At 39.7% G+C, this 20,140-nt stretch overlaps 1 protein-coding gene across 1 annotated transcript; it reads left to right on the forward strand.

Annotated features, from left to right (window-relative positions):
- Positions 1-7,263: 7,263 nt before the first annotated feature.
- epm2a (EPM2A glucan phosphatase, laforin) lies at positions 7,264-18,613 on the forward strand. The gene is made up of 4 exons (XM_026143096.2): positions 7,264-8,014; positions 9,313-9,487; positions 14,724-14,968; positions 16,252-18,613. The coding sequence occupies exons 1-4, from the start codon at positions 7,768-7,770 to the stop codon at positions 16,533-16,535; spliced, it is 951 nt and encodes a 316-aa protein (XP_025998881.2). The 5' UTR covers positions 7,264-7,767; the 3' UTR covers positions 16,536-18,613.
- The last annotated feature ends 1,527 nt before the right edge of the window (positions 18,614-20,140 follow it).

Below are 20,140 nucleotides of genomic sequence, written 5' to 3' on the forward strand. Positions count from 1 at the left end.
CCTTCTATGTGTACAGCTACTGATCCCACACTTCCGGTACACCCTGCACATCAATGCTGTGTACAACTCTATTTTTTGGACCTGATGGGACTTTAAGCAATGTGTGGATTCTCTTTTTTTATGCAATATATTTAGAAATTTCAACTAACACCTATCTGATTACCAACAAAGTTCACTTGGATATGAGGGGATAAAAGAGCTCATGAGATGGGGTCTCGCTTCCTGCAGCTCCCTCTGCCTGACAGAGAACATCACTGCATGAAGACTGCAGTCGATCCCCAACTTCTATTACACCTCAGCATTAAGTTAAGAGTATGAAAACTGCTACAGTATGAACTTTTTTTTCAATCATTATATATTTAACAACAACAGTTGTCTATAGGCACTTTTATATTGTAAAGAAGCGAGGGAGAAGTAGAGAAGTATGAACTTGATGAAAGACTAAATTTAGAAAGGGCAATAATATGAATATGGTGTCACTTGGTAGGGAGAGAAATAAATGGATCATAAAGAGAACCATAAATGGGGTGGGGTGGTATAGGGTGATGGGCTACAAGAGAAAGTAGACAAAAGGTAATTTGTGACAAATGCATGAGGAGTAAAGAAACGGGAGGTGCTCAAGCACATAGAAGCATAACTGTTATATTAAGTTTAATCAAAAAAGAAAGCTTGGTCTTAAAAGACATCGAAACCCAAAGTGAGAGCTGGTTCCATAGGAGAGGGATCTAATAGCTAAAAGGTCTGCCTGCCATTATTCTTTTGCAAACTCTGGCAAACAAATAAATTCTGGATTTAACTGGAAGCCAATGAGTAGAAGCTAATATGGGAGTCTCGGTGATGATGAGATGAGAGATGAGATAGCCTTTATTTGTCAGTTGCAGTTGCCCACAACCGAGATGACAGACCTAGCCAACCGTACATACAATACACAAACATCACATTGGGGAGACAGGTCAGGCTAGGTAGCAAGGGGGGAAAAAAACATTGAAATGTGTAACACAGAATACAGGAATGCGCAGATATCAACACACCATAGCACAATAAACACAGACAAACAACATGGGAGAGTATTCCAGTGTGTACAGCTGATCTGGGACCGCTGCAGTCTTCGATTGCGCCTCCAGCTGATCCGGTGTCCACATCGGATGCGAGGTGAGCATGAGAGGAGGTGTTGGATCCGGGGTAGGGAGGGTGATAGCGGGGGCGTATCAGTGTACGTGTTTCGTGCGTGTCCATGTGGAGGGGTGATGAGTGAGTGCTTATCAGTGTATATGTATATGTGTGCGTGGCCATAGTTCAGCTGAGACAGTGTCCTTCGCCCTGGCAGGCTAAGTAAACAGTCTTCCAGCCAACCCAGGTGGCCTTGCATGGAATGGGAATGAACAGTCTAAACACAGTCGTTATCAGGGAGTTTTTGTTCGGCTCCAGCCTTGAGCCCACAGCTGGCGCTGAAGGGATAGTCGCATTATGATGGTGGTTTTTCGTTTATGCGAACAACTCATGAGAATTTCAAAGCTGTTCTTTGACACTGGACTCTTAATCTCCCGTTGGAGAGCAGCAAGCTTCTCCATGATGTTATCAAACTTGCGCTCCGTGGTCTTGTCATTCTTGTGCTCAAAGAGCAGATTCTGAGACGTCACGACCGCAGTGAGCGGCTCCAAGATGTGATCCAACTTTCGCTCAGAGGTCTTATTCTGAGTATTCACGGCAGCCATAAGCTTCTCCAAGATCTTAACCATGCTGCACTCAGTGAGCCCATTCTGAGAAGTCGCGCCTCGTCGCATCCTTTCAATCCCAGCGGGAAGCCTTGGGGGGTTTTGAACAGCCGTTTCCGCTTTCTCAATTCTCCGATAAGCCAGGGCCAAGCCAGCTCCGATCAGCAAGAACCCTGTTATCATGGTTCCAAATAGGTAGATATCTTCAGCGTCCTCGATTGACAGTCCCGCCAGGCACACGATCCTCCATGTCTGCCACCCGTCCATCGTGTATCCGGCAGGGAAAGTCCCTCCAGGGCACTCGGGCTCTCCCGAGCCCAGACTTCTCGTTGAGAAAAGGGTGTCAATAGCATTCAGAGACCAGTTGATCAAATCCATAATTCTCTTTTAGGTTTTAGAAACAGACTGTGAGAGAGTGTTCCAGGGAAAAGTAATACAAAAAACACAAGGGAGAGGAGAAAAAGTGCATCCGCCTCCTCCGAGAGCCAAAGACTGTACTCTCAGTGCTCTCAGTGCAGTGTTTTGGATCAGCTAAAGGTTTTTCAGAGCATTTTTAGGACAGCCTGACTCTGAAGAATTATAATAGAGTAGCAAAGGAGTAATAAACTACTTTGTCACTCAGAGGCAGGATGTCTTCATTTTGGCAATTCACAGTAATACTGGAGGCCATGTAATTCAGGAAATCCATTCAAGCATTACATAAATGTCTACAAATTAATTTATTAATAAACAGTCTTGCACATCGTTGGAAGTGTGGTGATTAATTCTTCATTTAAAAATGTTGCAGTGATGTCAGATTCATTGAAAGTCAAACTGTCATGTTTTTGCCAGCTTTGTGAGGAATATAGTGGATTAATACTATCTGTCAGATAGCTTCAAAAGATGATCCACAAGATATTCATGTGGATCATCTTCTTCTTGGAAAACAAACTCTCTGGTAAGATGTAAATGCTCCAAGTTTTATTTTGTATACATAAAATCACACACTATTACATTTTCTTGTGAGTCATGACTGTGCTGTTAATAATGGTTCTGGTCACAATCCTTACCTGAAACTCCATCAGCCATGGACACTTACTGCTTATTGTGAAAGCTTATTGTTTTCACTAATAAGCCCAGACATGAAGGTAAGACCAGATGTTTGGTATTTCTACAAACTGAGGTCCTTGATCAAAGGCCAAAACTGTGAAGTAGACAATGGCCAGATGTAACAAAAAGGTTTTGTAATTCAGGTTTTTAAAGATCATATCACTAAATCGGTTGACATTTTTTCATTACTTTGCAGGTTCTTGTGGGTCAGTGCGCTGAAGAGCAATTTGATGAGTTTGCCTTAAAGCAAATGATTAAGGAGTTTCTAGCCCAGCTGTCAAAACTCAGTGAAGCAATTACAGGAAGAAACTCTCAGCTTGAAGTACCCTCCACATATCTGAAGCTGATTAAAATAGAGATCAGCATAATTATTTAAGAAAGGCGTCAACTGGCACCACCAGGCTAACTTACATGGTAGGAGGTTAATTCATACATGCCTGACAAGGTATTTTCATGCTAGAACAGTTTTTTTGGTTGTAACTGAAAAGCTTATAGTGTTTTTATTTAGTAGTAACAGGATTATACACTTTTTTGAAACCTTACATTCATGTGGAAAGAAGAGCAACTGATTTGTGGTAGGTGGATTACTCTAATGTGGTATTGTCATGGCTGCGGAAGCAGACATGTGGAGTGGTGAGAGAAAGGACCCAAGTGCAGGCACTGATGAATGACTGACACGTGAGCTTTATTTACAGTGGGGGAAATGAAATACAAGCAAGTGCTGAACATGGCAGCGGCTAAACTAAAACAAAACCAAAACTGGGTGAAACTAAAATATGATACAAAGGAACAAAAGTCTGGGACTAGAAACCCAGGACATGAAACATAAAAACCTGAGACAGAGGAAGACACAGGGCTTAAATACACAGGCAGGACAACGAGCGATTGGGGAACAAGGTGGCAACAAAGTAGGGCTGAACGATATATCGCATTTGCGATAATATCGCGACATGATCAAGTGCAATTTTCTAACCGCAAAGGCTGCGATTATACTCTGGACATGTCCAAATTCATGGGCTGCATCCTCCTGAGGCCGCATTTGTAGACCGATTACGTCACAGCGACGCGCCGAAGGCTGTCCAAATTACTACCATATCCCAGAATTCATAGCGCGGCCCAGCCAAACTCCAGTTTCCAACAATGGCGGCCGCTACTAAGTTTTAAAATTACTCATACTAATCTTTCTGGGTCACAAAATAAACTTTTAACATATTTTCAGGCGAGAAAGTAGTTGTGTAAACATCAAATATCTGCTCGGTTTATCAAGATATCCCATATTTGCAAAAGTGCTTCGACGTTTTCAGAGGCGTCTGCTACCCACCAGCTCGACAGCTAGCCGGGAGCTCGAGGGTTACTGATGCGGCCGAGAACGGCACAACTCCCGGCACATCATTTTCAGATCACCGCGGAGTTTCGCTGCTCGGGTTAAACGTAATATATAAGTCACTTAGACAACCTAAAAATGTTATTGTTGGGCTTTTTTCAGTGTTTTGTTTGTTCGTGAGTAAATCGGTTTGGCTGAGATTAAAGTTATTAGATTAGATAAAATAAAACTTTATTAATCCCCCGGGTGGGTTCCTCCTTGGTTTTCACACAGCTGACTAAACGTCAAACAGAAAACTTATTAAACAGAAGTATGAGACAGTCGAGAATTTACACCAGTGTCTGGTTATATTTTAGATAGCAAGAAGCAGACGGCCGAGTTTATTAAACTCCACCGAGACAGCGGTGACGCTAATCAGAACTAGCCTTCTGATTAGCTAATCAGAAGGCTAGATCGTCCAATTTCACGCCTTTAAATTTTAAAGGCGTGTTTGTGTGTGTGTTTATACAATTTCTATTATGTTTGCACTTTATGTGTAATGTTACTGACTGCAGAGATCAGTAAGATGTGTGTATTTTTTATTTATTAGTTTTATTTATTTAATATTATTTTTTAATTGAATGACTGTCTAGTAGTTCACAGATGTCGAAAAACTGAGTGTGGTAAAGCCACTGATTTTTTTTATGTATATTTCTGCAATCTGCACATTGTACTGACTTTCATTTTAATGTTTACACCAGGGTTCCTTGTCAGCACTTTATGCTCAGATGTTTGTAAGCTAAAAATAAACTATTGTGTATGTTCAAATATACTGTTGTGATTGAAGAAGTTAAATAAAAATGTCAGTCATCAATTCATGCATCACCTCATGTCATCATAACAGAGGTCTGTCTTCCAGGAAAGAACAGTTTAAAATTAATGTAATATAGTATTGGCCATACTATATGATGTATTGCTTGTCTTTGTTTAATAATACAGAAGACAAAGACCTTAAAAAATAATCGCATCGCAATCGCAATATTGGGGCAAAAAATCGCAATTAGATTATTTTCCATAATCGTTCAGCCCTACAACAAAGCCAGGACAAATCACACATAACAAGACAAAGGATGCAAAGCAGAATACCCCGACTTAAGGAAAGGACTTTCAAAGTAAAACAGGAAGCACAAGACATTCGCAGACTCAGAGACCCAGACTTGACATGACTGACTGGATATGAAACATAGAACACAGGGAAGACACAGTTACTGAAACCAGGAGCTAGAACTACAAATATAAAATGAACAGAAAACCATCAGCAAAACCAAAGCCATGAATAACAAATAATAATGGTATATAACTTAAACACAAAAGCCATGACAGGTATAGTAAAAAACATGAACTCTCCAAAGGGATTGTGTTTAGAGTCTCTTGATTATACAAACTGATCCTTGCCACCAATTGCACGCATGTCCATATACTGCGGATGCTCACATTAGAGGAGTTGGTCACTTCTAAAGCACAGTATTAGAAATAGTCCATGTACAGCATATAGCATGCACGGTGGCAGTGTACAACAATTATTCAGCTTTAACTGATCAAATGGTGAACTGCATGTACGGATCATAATTTCATCCGGTCAGATGAGTGGCAAATTCTGTGCATGATGGCCTAAATTCTACCGACAAGAGAGCACATCCATAAGTCAAAAATGAGCAGATCTAATAAGGGAAAAACAAGTAATCTAACAAAATGAATACTATGTAAGTGCAGATTTTACACATGCTCAAGAGACGGCTAAAGAAGAATCAATACAGTTTATAAGGTTGACCCCCTTTATTTGAAATCGAAGCTAGTTGTGCAGTCTTAGAGGCAGCTGTTCTCTAGAGGCTGATAAAGGGCAGGATTCATCTAGAAAAGTGCTGCTTTATTAAAATGCTTCTACTTTAAAAGATGTGTGTAGAAGAACACAAATCACCATTTAGGGTCGAGTCAGGTCCTGAGCATGCCTCTATTAATTAAGTTACTGTGCCTTGTGATTAATCCACACATTGCTGGTGTCGTTTTCTGCTGCAGGATTTGTTAAAGTTTCTGTTATTGCCTAATCTCTGAGTAGAAATGTGATTAAAACCCTGAAGCACTGCAAACCTATCGGCTCACTGCAACACAGAACTTGGCTGCCTAACACGCATCCTTGCTTTTCTTTGGATTCTCCTCCTTCTCGTGCACCACATTACTTCTACTCTGTATAAAACCAGCATTTTGTCATTGTTATTATTATTGTTATTATTACTGAGGACCAGAAATATTTGGATGTTAGCCCTATACATGCAGAGTGATTGTGAAGGATTAGAGGACAGAGCCCAAGTTTTGGCACTCGGCCACCCAAAGCAATTATGTGCTTGTTCTGGTAATACCTTCTCTCATTCCAAATAAATGAAAACGCCTGATGGCAACAATCACAACCACACCACACAGCTTAAGATGTTCTATTCTGTGTTAAAAAGGATCTTTTGTAGTAAATTATGGATGGCAAATTTAGTTCATTGTGTTTGTAGGATTTATTTAAATGCTATTTTGTTGCATTTGTTGCCTCTAGAAGCACTACATGTTTAAATGTAAGCACACAATAAATATCCACCAAAGTTGAAGGTCAACTTAATAATTTATGGATTAAAAATTGACAAAAAAAACCCCTGAGAACTTAGATACCATTACCAGTGTGGTGGTTTTGTCTACACATAAAATGTACTATATAAAAATGTTAAATATTGTGTCAAGTTTGACCTCTGGCTTGTTCTAGGTCAACAGCTGATCTGAAGGCCAAAGTGATGATAAAGCTACGTATAGCTATTTAAAACTACGTTTCTCACTGCCATTGTTCGTGTTGACAAACTACAAGCATAGAGGGAATCCTATTCTAAATAATGTTTTTAAATATCACATTACTTTGTGCTTTTTTTGTACCTGTTCTTTTGCTTTTAAAGCTGTACTTAAAATTCAAATGCCACAATTAGAAAATTATACTGGTATCTGGGTATTCTAAATATCACGTTATAGTTTGCAAAAAAAAATCATGTCACATTTGACCTCTGATCTCACTTTCGCACTTCACGTCTGCCTTTCTTTCAAATTCTAAAAATCTTTAGTTAAAAGTATTGTTTGCTGCCTACAGTAGTTAGAAATGCACTGTAATATAATATTATATAATAAACTCAAGTTATTGGTGTCCAGTTATTTATAAAGCAATAAATGTTATCCATCTGTCACGCTTCCTTTTTTTATTGCACTACAGAAGTACGTTAAAAACAAAAAACAAAGAAAAGAAAATGAATGTATTGAAAATACAATACTTTTCCCTTAAGAGTAGATGCTGCCCACAGAGTAATGCGATTTCTGAAGCGCAGTACTTTGAGCCGTCCAGTCTTACGTGGCTTCTGCAAGGTGCCCGATAATCCTGGCAGAGTGGGACCTCATTCTCTTTTTCTTGTCTTTGCTGCAAACTGAACTGTCCAACTACACCCGGTTATTTTTAGGCTACACCATACAGTCACACCGTCGCGAATGTAACGCAATAGCTGCTATAACATTATAAGCCATAATAACCCATAAGGTCGCCATACCATAATCGGCTGAACAGATTTAGGCAAGCCTGCGGTCATGTTATTTAGATTCGGCGTCATTCTCACTCCGGAGTCCTCGGAGGTCGACGTCTTTGTTTTGGGTTCGCGTGCTGAAATGGGGAACTGGGACCCGAACAGAGCGGTTCGGATGAAAGCCACACAGAAACTCCCGTCACCCGCAGAACCGTGTCTGTGGATCGGTGAGGTGCACCTGGCCGAGCCCCACAGAGACACACTGTGGTTCAAGTTCATCCAAAGAGTCAGAGGCACCTTTATCTGGGAAGGTACCTGTGCACTTCTGGTTTAATGCGCATCACATCTGGTTCACATGTAGACGGTTTTCCAGACGTCTCACAGATTTGCTGTAATTACTGTAAGGTTAGCGGGGAGAGACATAAATATGACTGCGCCATGTTTGGTTGCTATTGTGCAATGTTTTCATAGTGCCACATGATGGCGGTAAGTGACACTAAATGTTCAGTGGCTAACAAATTGCATTGAATCTGCAAACCTAAAAAAGTTTAAAATTTCTGAAAAACATCCGAAAAATCTATTGAGTCTTTTAGTTTAAATTAACAGTTGAAATTCAGCATGTGAATATAACGGTTTACAGATAGAGTTCAGCATTTATACTTCATCATCTGCACCCAGGAATGAATGCACAGTAATGCAATACTGGATTCCTCTGAAAGTTTCTTTAACAGGTAGGATGGATAAATGGATATTTCTCATTTGAAATTAGTCATATGGTCCTACTGTTGGACACAGGGGCGTAATTTCCAGGGGGGTAAGGGGGGTTATGACCCCCCCAATAATCAGACCCAACCAATATACCCCCCCCCCCCCCCCCAAATAAAATTATGAATTATCTTGCATAAATAGGCTGTTGATTTTCTTTACGCATTTCAGGTATTACCAGCAAAATAGTTACATGTTTAATCATCTAGGAATTTATTTATTTATTTAGACATAGATCTTGACCCCCCCCAATGTTCAGCACAAAGTTACGCCGATGGTTGGACAGTTTATAACAAGGGTGTCAAACATAAGGCCCTGAGGCCAGAATCAGCCCCCGTCCCAGGGATTACTCCAATCTGCCACACTGGATAGCTTTAGAATATAAGAAGTTTTACAACTTCTCCTGTTGATAAAGAATTCCCCCCCAGTGGCTATTTATAGTGCATCCCAGAAATTAAGTTATTTAACAGTTAAATAACAGAAAAGTGCCTGTTTTTTGTTTGTTTTTTTACAATCACTATAGAAATGTATGCTTTTTACAGTGGGCCCAGAAAACTGAAACTCATTTCTATTTTTATGTAATTTGACATATTTTTGTCATACAGTTTAAATCATGCTGACACATTTCTTCTTCGTTTACTACAACACCATCTCTTTATCATGTAGAAAAACTGAGAAATACTGTTGAAATCTGTTTCTTATTTCAAGACATCTCAGCTAAATGTGTGGTTTAACCTCTTTACACTTTACACTCGAGATCTGGGCCGCATGTGACACACCGTGGAAAATCAGTTTGACGTCCCTGATTTATATGCATTAACGTGCTTGTCATCTTTGTCACCAGGAAGCGGGCCGAGCCATGACAGATGGTGTACATATGATGATAAGAATGTGGTGGATGGCGTGTACTGCCACCCGATCGGCCACTGGATAGAAGAAACGGGGCACACAGATGAGATGAGGCACACCACCAACTTTTACTTCAGTGTGGCTGGTCAGAAGGCCATGCATTTCTCCAGGTAATACAGTACATATACACGCTTTCTACATGATGTTCTAATCATAGGATAATTTGCAGTGTTATGCGTTCGTACACTTCTTAAAATTTCGGTATGTAAAGACAGTTTTTTGCACTTTTACTAAGTAATTCTATGATGATCACAGTTCAGTGGGTTAGGAAAGGCTGGTTTTATTTTATTTATTTGTTTTGGTGATTGAGGTTTGTGATTTGTGATAGAAGGATAGCAGCGAGACTGAAAGGGAACATTTAAAGGATGGTAGTGAGACCTGCTGTGATGTATGGTTTAGAGATGGTCGCTCTGACAGATTGACAGGAGGCCAAGCTGGAGGTGGCAAAGACGAAGATACTAAGATTTTCATTAAGAGTGACCAGGATGGACAGAAGTCGAAATCAGTATATCAGAGGGTCAGCTCTGGTTAAGCAGTTTGAACACAAAGCTAGAGAGGCAAGGCTGAGGTGGTTTGGACGTGAGCAGACGAGGGATAGTGTGCGTATTGGACAAAGGATGGTGAATATGGGGCTGCCAATCTGGTGACAAAGAGGAAGAGCACAGATGTTGAAGTAAAGGCGAAGTATGCTAGCAATAAGGTCAGATGGACACAACTGGTCCATCTAATAAATAGCTCTTTAATCACCATTTTGCAACACATTTCCTTTACTCTGTGTTGCATCTTTTCTCTATAATTGTTACATCTGAGAAATCAACTGGAACAGCTTTGAAATTAATAATACATTTTATTTGTAAAGCACAAAAATGGGCATTTCTATTAAAATAACCCTCATGACTCAAGTGCAACGTCAAACTAAGATTAAGAAGCAATGTGATTCCACTGTAATTATATGGTTGACATAAAAACTAACGATATAAGTTGAGCTTAGAGTGACAAAAACTCTGAATCTATATTAGAAGATGGTCAAACAAAATTTAAAAAAACAAGCCTCACAATATGAATGGAGTGATTTAAAGAAGACACAGATGAGGCGATGCGTATTTCCTCAGGTCATTCCACTTCTGAGGAGCTCTAACCGCAAACACCTCCTTTGTCTTTAAGCATAAGGTGAGAACAGTTAACAGGTTCCTGTCTGAGGAGCTAAAGAACAAGCCTGTTGGATACTTTCATGGTTGTCAGTGGGTGACAGGTCTGGGCTGCAGGTAGGTTAGTTTAGCGCCCCAGACCCTTTTGATACGGAGCTTCCTTCTCTGAAAATGGTGTTATTGGGATGACAGCAAATGTTGATCCAACTATATACCTCATGAGGCAAAAGCCAGCTCAAGCCAGCAGTAAAGAAAAAAAAGGATAGCAAAGTCAATCAGGCAACCTAGTGGAAAATAGGGTGTAGTTTATAACTTAATAACCTGAGGTGTAGAGGTGCTAGTAGGCACATCTTGTTACCCTCAGACAGAGCCTGAGAGTCACCTGTGGTCCATCTGCGTTTCAAACAAGTCTCACCTCACTGAAAGTAGCTCCATGTTTAATATACAGACGTGGGAATGATTTATATATTTGCTCTGCAAACTCTCTGCAAGTAAGTGGATAAAAAAATCTTCTCAGAAATATAGAAGTATTCCTTTGGGGGGTTCTTTGTGATTTTTAGCCATTTGGACATTAATATATTCTTTACACCATGTCTAAAACTTCCAGATTGCTACTCGTGTTGTAGCCTGGAGTATATACAAATGGAGATCCACACCACCGCTCACTCCCAACACCACACTTCCTCTTCAGCCAGATACGCGCACACACATGCATAGACGTAATAATGAAATGCAATGATTTTTGAATCTTTTCTGCAATATTTGCCTAATAATGCTATAAAAATTAGTTAGCTCCTCTGGGGGGAATTAATATCTATATGATTGTTTCTTTGTTTCAGAATTAAGTTTTGGTAATGTTGCCTTCTTTTGTCGGTCTGCAGTTTTAAGAGAGACCAAAACAAGGCCAAAAAGAAGAAGGTGGGAGGTTCCTCTGCTGGAAACTGAGCCTTGGATATTATCACTATGTGGCATGTGTCTTAAAAATTATGCCTCCAAATAGTTACTTGAACAACCTTGAGAATTGCATCACCCTGTCTTCTTACACTTTTCTTACAGTTTTCAAACTTAAGCATATTCAGCAACGAGCCTTGTGCTTTCATCTGTATTGTCCATGAACGCCTAATTTCTTCTCCGTTCTGACACTAAAACGTCAGAGAAGATTTCTGCGAAGTACTTCAAGCATTAGTCGTGTCACCGTGTCCTTTCTTCCTGATAGTCATTGAGTTTAAAAACCTTCATTCTTTACAGGACAGACAAAGCCTGGTTCTCGTCTTTGTTTTTTAACCTTGCCGTTCCTCATTTAGTTATAACTCCTCTGTCACTTTTAAAATGATTACCCATAAAAAAGGTAGACCACTAGCAGTTGTATTATCACCTCCTTAACCTTGCTTGGGTTCTTAAGAGAGAGGAGATGGCATCGTTCAGAATTCATTTGGATTTCTAAGGCAATTCATACAGCGCTGGTTACTTGACTGATACGTTATTCTCTTGCATTGCTTACATTGGATTTCAAGATGGTTTAAAACTGTGAAAGTGAGAAAAGATGAACTTTTAAGTACAAGTGTATTGTTAAACATATGGATATTAAGAAAGTTAATCTCGTAGTGTTGTTACTATCCTTTCTTGGGTCAAATAAAGTGTAAAAATAAGATCCCAACACCTGTTGTCAGAACATTTTCTGTCTTCATAGGTCAGTGTTAAGCCTCTTAACACTGACCTATGAATCATTCAACCATAAAAAGGGAACCTAACTCAGGGGATGAACCAGTCCTGTATGTCTCCTTCCAAAATCTAAGGAAACTGGATTAGAAAATGATGAAAAAAACAAGTGGAAGACCTACAAAATTAAAAAAAAAAAAACAAAAAAACCCCCCCTGATGAACAGTATCTGAAAGTCATGTATTAAGAAAAATCCAGCACAGACCTGTCAAAGGCCCTAAGAAATGCACAAGGGCCAACAGTTGATCTATCTACTGTTAACTGAAGGCTTCTTAAAGATGGTCTTAATAGAAGGGTGGCCATCAAGACGGGAAAATGACGTTAAAGCTGAGATATGGCAAATTACAGTCAATGGCAACAGGTCCCGTGGAGTGATGGATCCAAATGTGAAATGGTTTTCTTTGTTGGTTGTTGGGAATCTTATCAACATTGATGGAATTATGAATGCAGAAAACTACCATCAGATTTTTATCCATCATACAATATCATCTGGAAAGCATCTAATGAGCAGCAGCTTCATTTTTCAGCATGACAATGATCCCAACCACACTGCCAATGCAGTAAAAGCATAGCTGGGTAGAAAGAGACCCAAAAAAAGACTATCAGCCATGGATTGGCCTCCCCAGAGCCTGCATCTCCACATAACTGGAACAGTCTTGAATCATCTTGACAGAGAATGGAATAAAAGGCTGCCACATCCATAAAATCCAAACTCTGTTTCTGCCTTATATGCTGTATTTCCACGTATGTTTAGCATTTCAATAAATCTCCGCAATCATTTCCCACCGTATGTTCATGTTTCAATGAGCGCTACATATTGGTCTTAACTGGCAGAGATCAAGTAGTTACCGGTGCATGCCCTCCGTTTGTAAGGCACAGACTCGGTGCCATGGCATACCAGGCACTTCAGAAATTAGCCCCAGACCCCTGAGGCAGCAAGCACATAACTTGCATAAGAATGAGCTGGCTTGGCTTGTGCCATCAGGTTTTAATTTGTGTCCAAAGACCTTACAAGGCTTATGTCAAGGACCTGTGTTCAATAGGAAGCACTGTGCCTTTGTATCTTCCCTGTTAATAGCTTTTTAAATTAGTCTCTCAGACCTTGCATCCATATAGCCCAAAGTGTTACACACACTCTGCAGTAAGTCATTATAACATTCGCAGGGAGACCACTCACTTTGTAGCTGGTAAGTCATCTATCAAGCTCATATTTAGAGAGAAGGCCCAAGGCTTACTCAGCCTTTTTTTATGATGTTTATCATTTTTATTTCAACAGATTGAGACATTTGTTTTTCAGTTTGATTCACAACTAAAGACCAGAGACAAAAAAGGCATCTTTCTCATAAGATAGGATATTACTGCACTTCTAAGTGTATGAGCTCATGAAAAGGAAAAAAATAAACTCTTAGAATCATCCAGTGCATCTTTTGTTTCCATTTTAAAATAAACTAGTAGGAAAAAATGCTACACACATTCGAAAGGTAACAAGAAATCAGGTTACGGTTACACACAACTTGTTGTTTTTCGGTTTATATTGGCTGCTTGGTTCATATAATAAGAGTCCTTCCATCCATCCATTTTCTTAACCACTTATCAAGGGTCATAGGAGGGCTCCAGCCTATCTCAGCAATTGTCAACTGGTAACCAGTCCAACACGGGGATGATAGAGAGGGGCAATTTATGCATTTAGAATTTAGAATTTGTACCATAACCAGTACTATGGGAGGAAGGCACAGTGGAAACAACAAGACTCCACACAATTCATCCACATATGACATATCACTAAACTGTGATATGATGAGGTTTGTGGGGAGGGAAAAACAGCGGTGAAGTTAAGCTCCAGATACTTCCACTGCAGAGCTGCTCTGGGACATCAGGTATTAAAGGCGTCGCCTTTGTTTTGCCTGTCAGGTCCTAGTCGCTGACTTTATGCATGCTAATGAACACCAGTGGAGTCTGCCTCAAACCAGAGTGGTCGGGAAGAAAATTAGGGGGATGAGGGGGTCAATAAAGCATCACTGCTATGAGGAACAGTGTGAAGAAGGTAAGACAATGACACATAAGTGAACCACTTTTGCTTACTGTTGACCTATAATGGTCAGCTTTGTTCTGATAGCTCTGTCATCATTGCTTTGCTTATAGGAGCACCTTGAAAGTCCTAGCTATTTCGCTGTCCATCAGCCTCTGTGTTACCTATTTTATTTGTTACCCACTGAGAGTTTTAGGCTCTCTTTATGGATTTTAAATGTGTTTTCACATTTCATTCTTCTTTATTCTTTATTATGCATATTATATACTTGATAAACACATAGTTAGAGACTGTGACACTTGAAAGTTTTTTAATGGATGGTCTGGCTGGTAGGATCTAAAAAAAATTGAGATGAAAATGCCTTGTTAGAAGGTTAGAACATTTAGCACATAATCATCACTTTAACATACAAGTAAATAATCAGTGTACACGTCTTTTTATTGACCCCAGGGTGCTGCCACGTATTTGGCTGGGCAGCTGCCCTCGACAGGTGGAACACGTGACAGTAAAGATGAAGTATGAACTGGGAATCACTGCAGTGATGAACTTCCAGACAGAGTGGGATGTGGTGAACAATTCCTACGGCTGCCGGCGTAACCCCGACGAAACCATGACCCCAGAGACCATGATGCATTTGTACAGAGACTGTGGCCTTGTGTATGTGTGGCTGCCCACACCGGACATGAGCACTGAGGGTAAGGACGATTTTCTGGTCATACAAGGTTGAAGAAAAAGCCCTTTTTAATTCCTAGTAGAACCTCTTAAGTGTGTTTAACCCCATTAAAACATTATGAACTTAGAGCTATTCAAAGGTTCAACATGAGACTGGGAATTCTGCTCGGAGGGTAAAGCCCGATGGACAGTAATAGAAAAACAAATTGAAGATGTCCAGAAAAAAAAAGTTTTATAGTCTAGGTTTAATCCATGTGTGAGAAAAGCAGGCCCTATGCCTTTGATCAATTTAATTTGGACATTCATCAAGACAGAAATGCCCATTTGATAGCAATTCTTCCACAGATGACTGAGAGTGTGAGTACGGGATGAGAACAGCCTGTATCAGCAATTATATTCCATCAGCAATTACACAGAGCAGGATATTATAAAAGGAACCATTCATTACAAATAAAGATGCAGATTTGTTTGAGTGCAGTGGGACAAAAACTGTACCTGTGGCCTGCAAGTAGAAAAAAGTGTTGTGATTAGATAAATTATCAGCATATTCTTAATCTTAGACACTGGTACATGTCTAAGATGCTGGTTTGTTCTGTGAGGTCATTTTTATCCCATGATGAATTATTTCCAATATGATGGGAGCGGTCTGTCCCAGGATCTATTCATATGGAATAAGTGATCACTGTATGCTTGGATGAGGGCGAAAATGACCTCAAAGTTATCACATTCCTACCTAATTGAACACCAATGACGGATTTTCAGCATTTCGGTATGTTTCTTTATGACCATCATCAAAACATCAAATGAGAGACTATCTTTTGGAAAAATGGCCATCTATCCCTCCATTAGAGTTGCAAGCACACTGGAACTGTTCTGGCACGATGCTGTGGCCAAACACTTTAATAGCAAATTTTGTTGGGTTTTTTTTTTTCCATTTATTACCAATCTCGTTGGCCAGAAACTTTAAAAAACACATTTGAGCTATGGGAATGCATTCAGTCTTTCTTACCTATAGTAATTACAGCTACAGGTAACTGCCCCCAGCAAATTCACTGTTTATTTCTGTTTGAGTAATGTCAGTATAAAAACCACAGCCTGCAGCACAGGAGCATTACTGAGCTCGAAAAAATGTAAAGATTTAATCCATCAGGAATTAACTGACCTGTTGCTGCATGCCACAGACTGCAGTACAGACAGAAATTATGGAGAGGGGAAGAGGTTTCAGTCCTTTAATTGAAATAAGTAGGATAAGAAAAATACACAAATACTCAGTATCTCTTTTATGAGTTGCCGTCTTCTTCTGCAGGCCGGATCAGGATGCTTCCTCAGGCTGTATTCTTGCTTCATGGTCTCCTAGAGAATGGCCACACAGTCTATGTCCACTGTAACGCTGGAGTGGGGAGGTCGACTGCAGCTGTGTGTGGCCTGCTCATGTATGTCCTCGGGTGGACCCTGAGGAAGGTGCAGTACTTTGTAGCAGCAAGGAGACCAGCAGTGTACATCGATGAGGAAGCTTTAGTCAAAGCTGAGGCAGACTTCCTTCAAAAGTTTGGCCGGCTGCGCTCATCTATGTCTGACCCTGAAACATGAGATCCGAGTGGCTTTGTGCTTGAAATCTGAAGCTGAATCCTTTGGACTTTCTGAGAAATAAAATGATTGAAAACTCAAAACAATTCTTGATGTGCAAAATTTTAAAAATTAAAATCTGTATCTCGACTTTAATCCAATGTATCACTTCAGCCCAAGTATCTGAGAGTGTTCTGGCAGCAGAAATGTCAATCAATCCAACTGGTGTGTGAGCTTTTAAAAGCTGGGGTAGGCAGCATGTTTTTGGCGTCACTGGGCAAATAATCCCATCTAGGCGTATTGTATTTTAAATGTTCTTAAGAGGTACTCGACTCCTGCTCCTCCACTGGGCTCTTTTTTCAGGCTTCAAAAACATCTAGTCTGTTATGGGACCTTAAAAAAAAGCAGAAAGGTTATAAAGTCTTAATAGGAATCAAAGTGTGGCGGTTCAGTGGGTACTTTTTATACCACTGACTAATCTTCTGCTGTATGAATATCGTGCATACACCCATGCTCATCTGGTTGGAGGGGATTGGAGAGAGATGACAGCTGCAGGAGGAGATGTGGCTAAAAAAAAATCTGGCTCCCCCTCATTCAGGGCCTTAACTCAGCCTTTAAAAATATACACATGTCCACATGGGTGCTTGTAAAGGCCTTTTCTTTTAATGCTTTTCGAAGTTTTAATGAACAAACAAAGCTGATGTTTTGAGCAAACATTAGGTTCTCTTTTAAAAGTTTACTGCAACTAAATCGCAGGAACTATGCAGGTTGATATTTCTCATTTCCTGCGTGCAGGAAATAGGTCAATTATTAAGAGAAACATACATTTTCTGTGTTGTTTTGTGTTTGTTTGTTTTTTTTGTCATTTCTGAGAATCTCTTCTTTCTTTTCAGAAAGGAAATTTGTAATTTCCCAGGTTTTAGAGATGGAACTTAATGCTGCATGAAAATGACTCTGTGCCAAAGCTACAAATGAAAATTTAAAACTAATATATCAATAATGTCTCTCCCTGTGTGTATGAGAGGAACTCAGCTCCCGGGCATCAAAGAATATAGCTCGTTCTCTCTCTCACTCTGAGCGCTTGATAGCATTTCATGTTTTATTTACCTGACAGATGCTCTTCCAATCATCTGCTGAATAAGAAAAAACATCTCTTCTACACCGTTTTAATGCATACATAACAGCCCATTAAGACACGGAGCATTATTTGTTGTCATTTCTGAACATTTGACTACACTGTTATTGTGACGATGCTGCATTTGCTTTTCTTCAGAAGATGTTTTTGTTAAGAAAATTAGTGAATTAGAATATCAAAGATTTCTTCCCTCTAGCACAAATCTGTATACTTTTTTTATTAGTTTCTGTGAGTCTCTGCAGAAGGCAGCACCATTATGAGGGGATCAGCGGGGATGGGTGGGTGGATAGAGCTAAGCACCTGTGCTATTCAAAGTGAATCATCACGGTTTTCTAAAGATCTAAAAATATTCACAAAACTGAACATGAAGGAAAATGCTTTTCTATATTTATTTTCAGTTTTTTTGTTTTCTAAGGTATCAACATTGATTTGACAGAAAATCATGTGTTATGTTTGTGTGCATCTTATTGTATGAACAGTATATTAGTAGTGTTGGGCTTGCCGTGTCTTAGATATCAAAGTAGCTGATAAACATGCTGTAATTATTGAAATGGATTACTGTCAATGATTGATCACAAAGCATCTGAACCCCATATGATTTGCTGTTGCATGAAGTTGCATTCAAATTCAAGTGCAGAGACGACTTGCAACTGACACAGAACATTTAAAAAATGAAAGAAAAAAACCCCCGCCAGTGCACCAACACTTGTGTTGTGTCTATTATTTTGCCCTGCAATAGCTGTGCATGGCATCAGCTTGTATATACTCTCTTTGCTCGGTCTTCTAGATCCACTTCATGCTGAAAGCGTCACAGATCATTGCTTTTCATTTCCTTCTGCAGTTTACCCTCTGTTTTTTATGCCTTCATGGATCAACTGAGACCGACAATGTCTTCTATTTTATCTTTACTGTAAATTGAAACATTAATAATAAAACTGAGCAGTCATTTAGAAGTAACATCATCTTAGAGTTTGAGCCACATTGCGCTTTATGCTGTTTGTCATTTTTCTGTCCTCTGCTTTTCTCTCTTTCTCGTCACTCCAATTAGCAGCAGCAGGTGGCCCTCCCACCCTGAGCGTGGTTCTGTGTGAAACTCTTCCCCCCCCCACCCACTGTTGCAAAGAGCTTATTCATTTAGATGGATAGTTTCCATCTCTAATGTTGTAGGGTCTTGACTTCACAGTATACAACGCCTCAAAATGACTTTTGCAGCCATTTAGTGTTGGGTTCAAATGTTCAGACACATCTAAGCATTCACATCTCCCCCCTGTGAGTAAGCTCTTGGCTTGGTGTTGATAATGCATTGGTGTAAAAGGTGGATAGCGTTCACTGACTTCAATTAAAATCTAACAGAGTACACTTTGTACTTCAGTGCAGTCCTCAGCATTCATGTTCACTATGTAAACTAAATAAAAAAGGATTTACTATATGATGCTAAACTGTGAAAAATAATGAGCACCAACACAGTTTTAACCTTGTAAACTTGAATTAAGCATTAAAGGATACAGTTAATCTTAAGTATACCCCCCACAGCTTCAAAAGGCCAGGCAGATCAGCGGATGGGCCCGTATTTAAACTAATTGGACACACATTATAATATTTTGACTTTTAACAGCCAAAACTGAATTTCTTCACATCCTAAGTTTTCTACACATCGAAGACTTTCACAACTGGTGAAATCTAATTAGTTGGAGAAAACGCCACATTCTGAAATAGGAGAAATGCCTGTAAGATGAAAACAAAATATCTTAGCTGTGCTCAGGTACTTTGAAATGATCTTCCCAGCTGTGAAGACTGAATCCCATCATTGTTTGCATGGACGCTGAATCCCAGCAGTGTATCAAAGAGAGAAATTACCCCGATATCTCTTGTAATGCCGGAAGGATCCAAATCAGAACTTCAGACAACTTTCACAACACACCCCTGCAGCGAGTTATAAAACATCCAGCTAAACTGTAGACAGATATTAAAGACTATAGACTGATCCTGTAATTTTCTCAATGACCTGAGCTGTGCCACAGGTGAAAAAAGAAATTAAACTGGAAAAGATTAAGTGTTAAATTCAATACTTTATAACAGCTCGAAATCAGGCTGTTTCAGATCAGTTCAATAGTTCTAATTCATTGTGAATTTTGAAAAGGGCAATCCATGACTTGAGACGCAGTACTGATTGAGTGCAGGCACAGTTTACGCCTCTGGTCAAATACACTGATATCAGCTACAACATTAAAACTACCCACCTAATGTGTGGTCAAAACAGCTTGGATCCACAAGGATACATTCAGGTCAGTCAGGGGTTTGCTCCAGGATGCTGGTAACAGAGTTGGGGTCTTGGTTTGTTTGGGCAAATCCTGTAGGTGTTTGATCATACTGGTTTCTGGTGAGTTTTGATGCACTATGCTTCTTGTCACGCCATGGTTTTGAAATAACTATAACTGACATGGTTCAAATTATGCAAAGAAGATGACAGAGCAGACTAAATCTATCACATTCT

Source organism: Astatotilapia calliptera, chromosome 15 (genome assembly GCF_964374335.1).
Source record: "Astatotilapia calliptera chromosome 15, fAstCal68.1, whole genome shotgun sequence".
Lineage (NCBI taxonomy): Eukaryota > Metazoa > Chordata > Actinopteri > Cichliformes > Cichlidae > Astatotilapia > Astatotilapia calliptera.

What these genes read in the sequence shown, in the direction of transcription:
- epm2a (XM_026143096.2), top strand. Translation starts at nt 7,768, where the DNA reads ATGTTATTTAGATTCGGCGTCATTCTCACTCCGGAGTCCTCGGAGGTC. An exon ending in AGGCACCTTTATCTGGGAAG is followed by an intron (nt 8,015 to 9,312) that starts GTACCTGTGCAC and finishes CTTTGTCACCAG; the next exon opens with GAAGCGGGCCGAGCCATGAC. An exon ending in AAGGCCATGCATTTCTCCAG is followed by an intron (nt 9,488 to 14,723) that starts GTAATACAGTAC and finishes TATTGACCCCAG; the next exon opens with GGTGCTGCCACGTATTTGGC.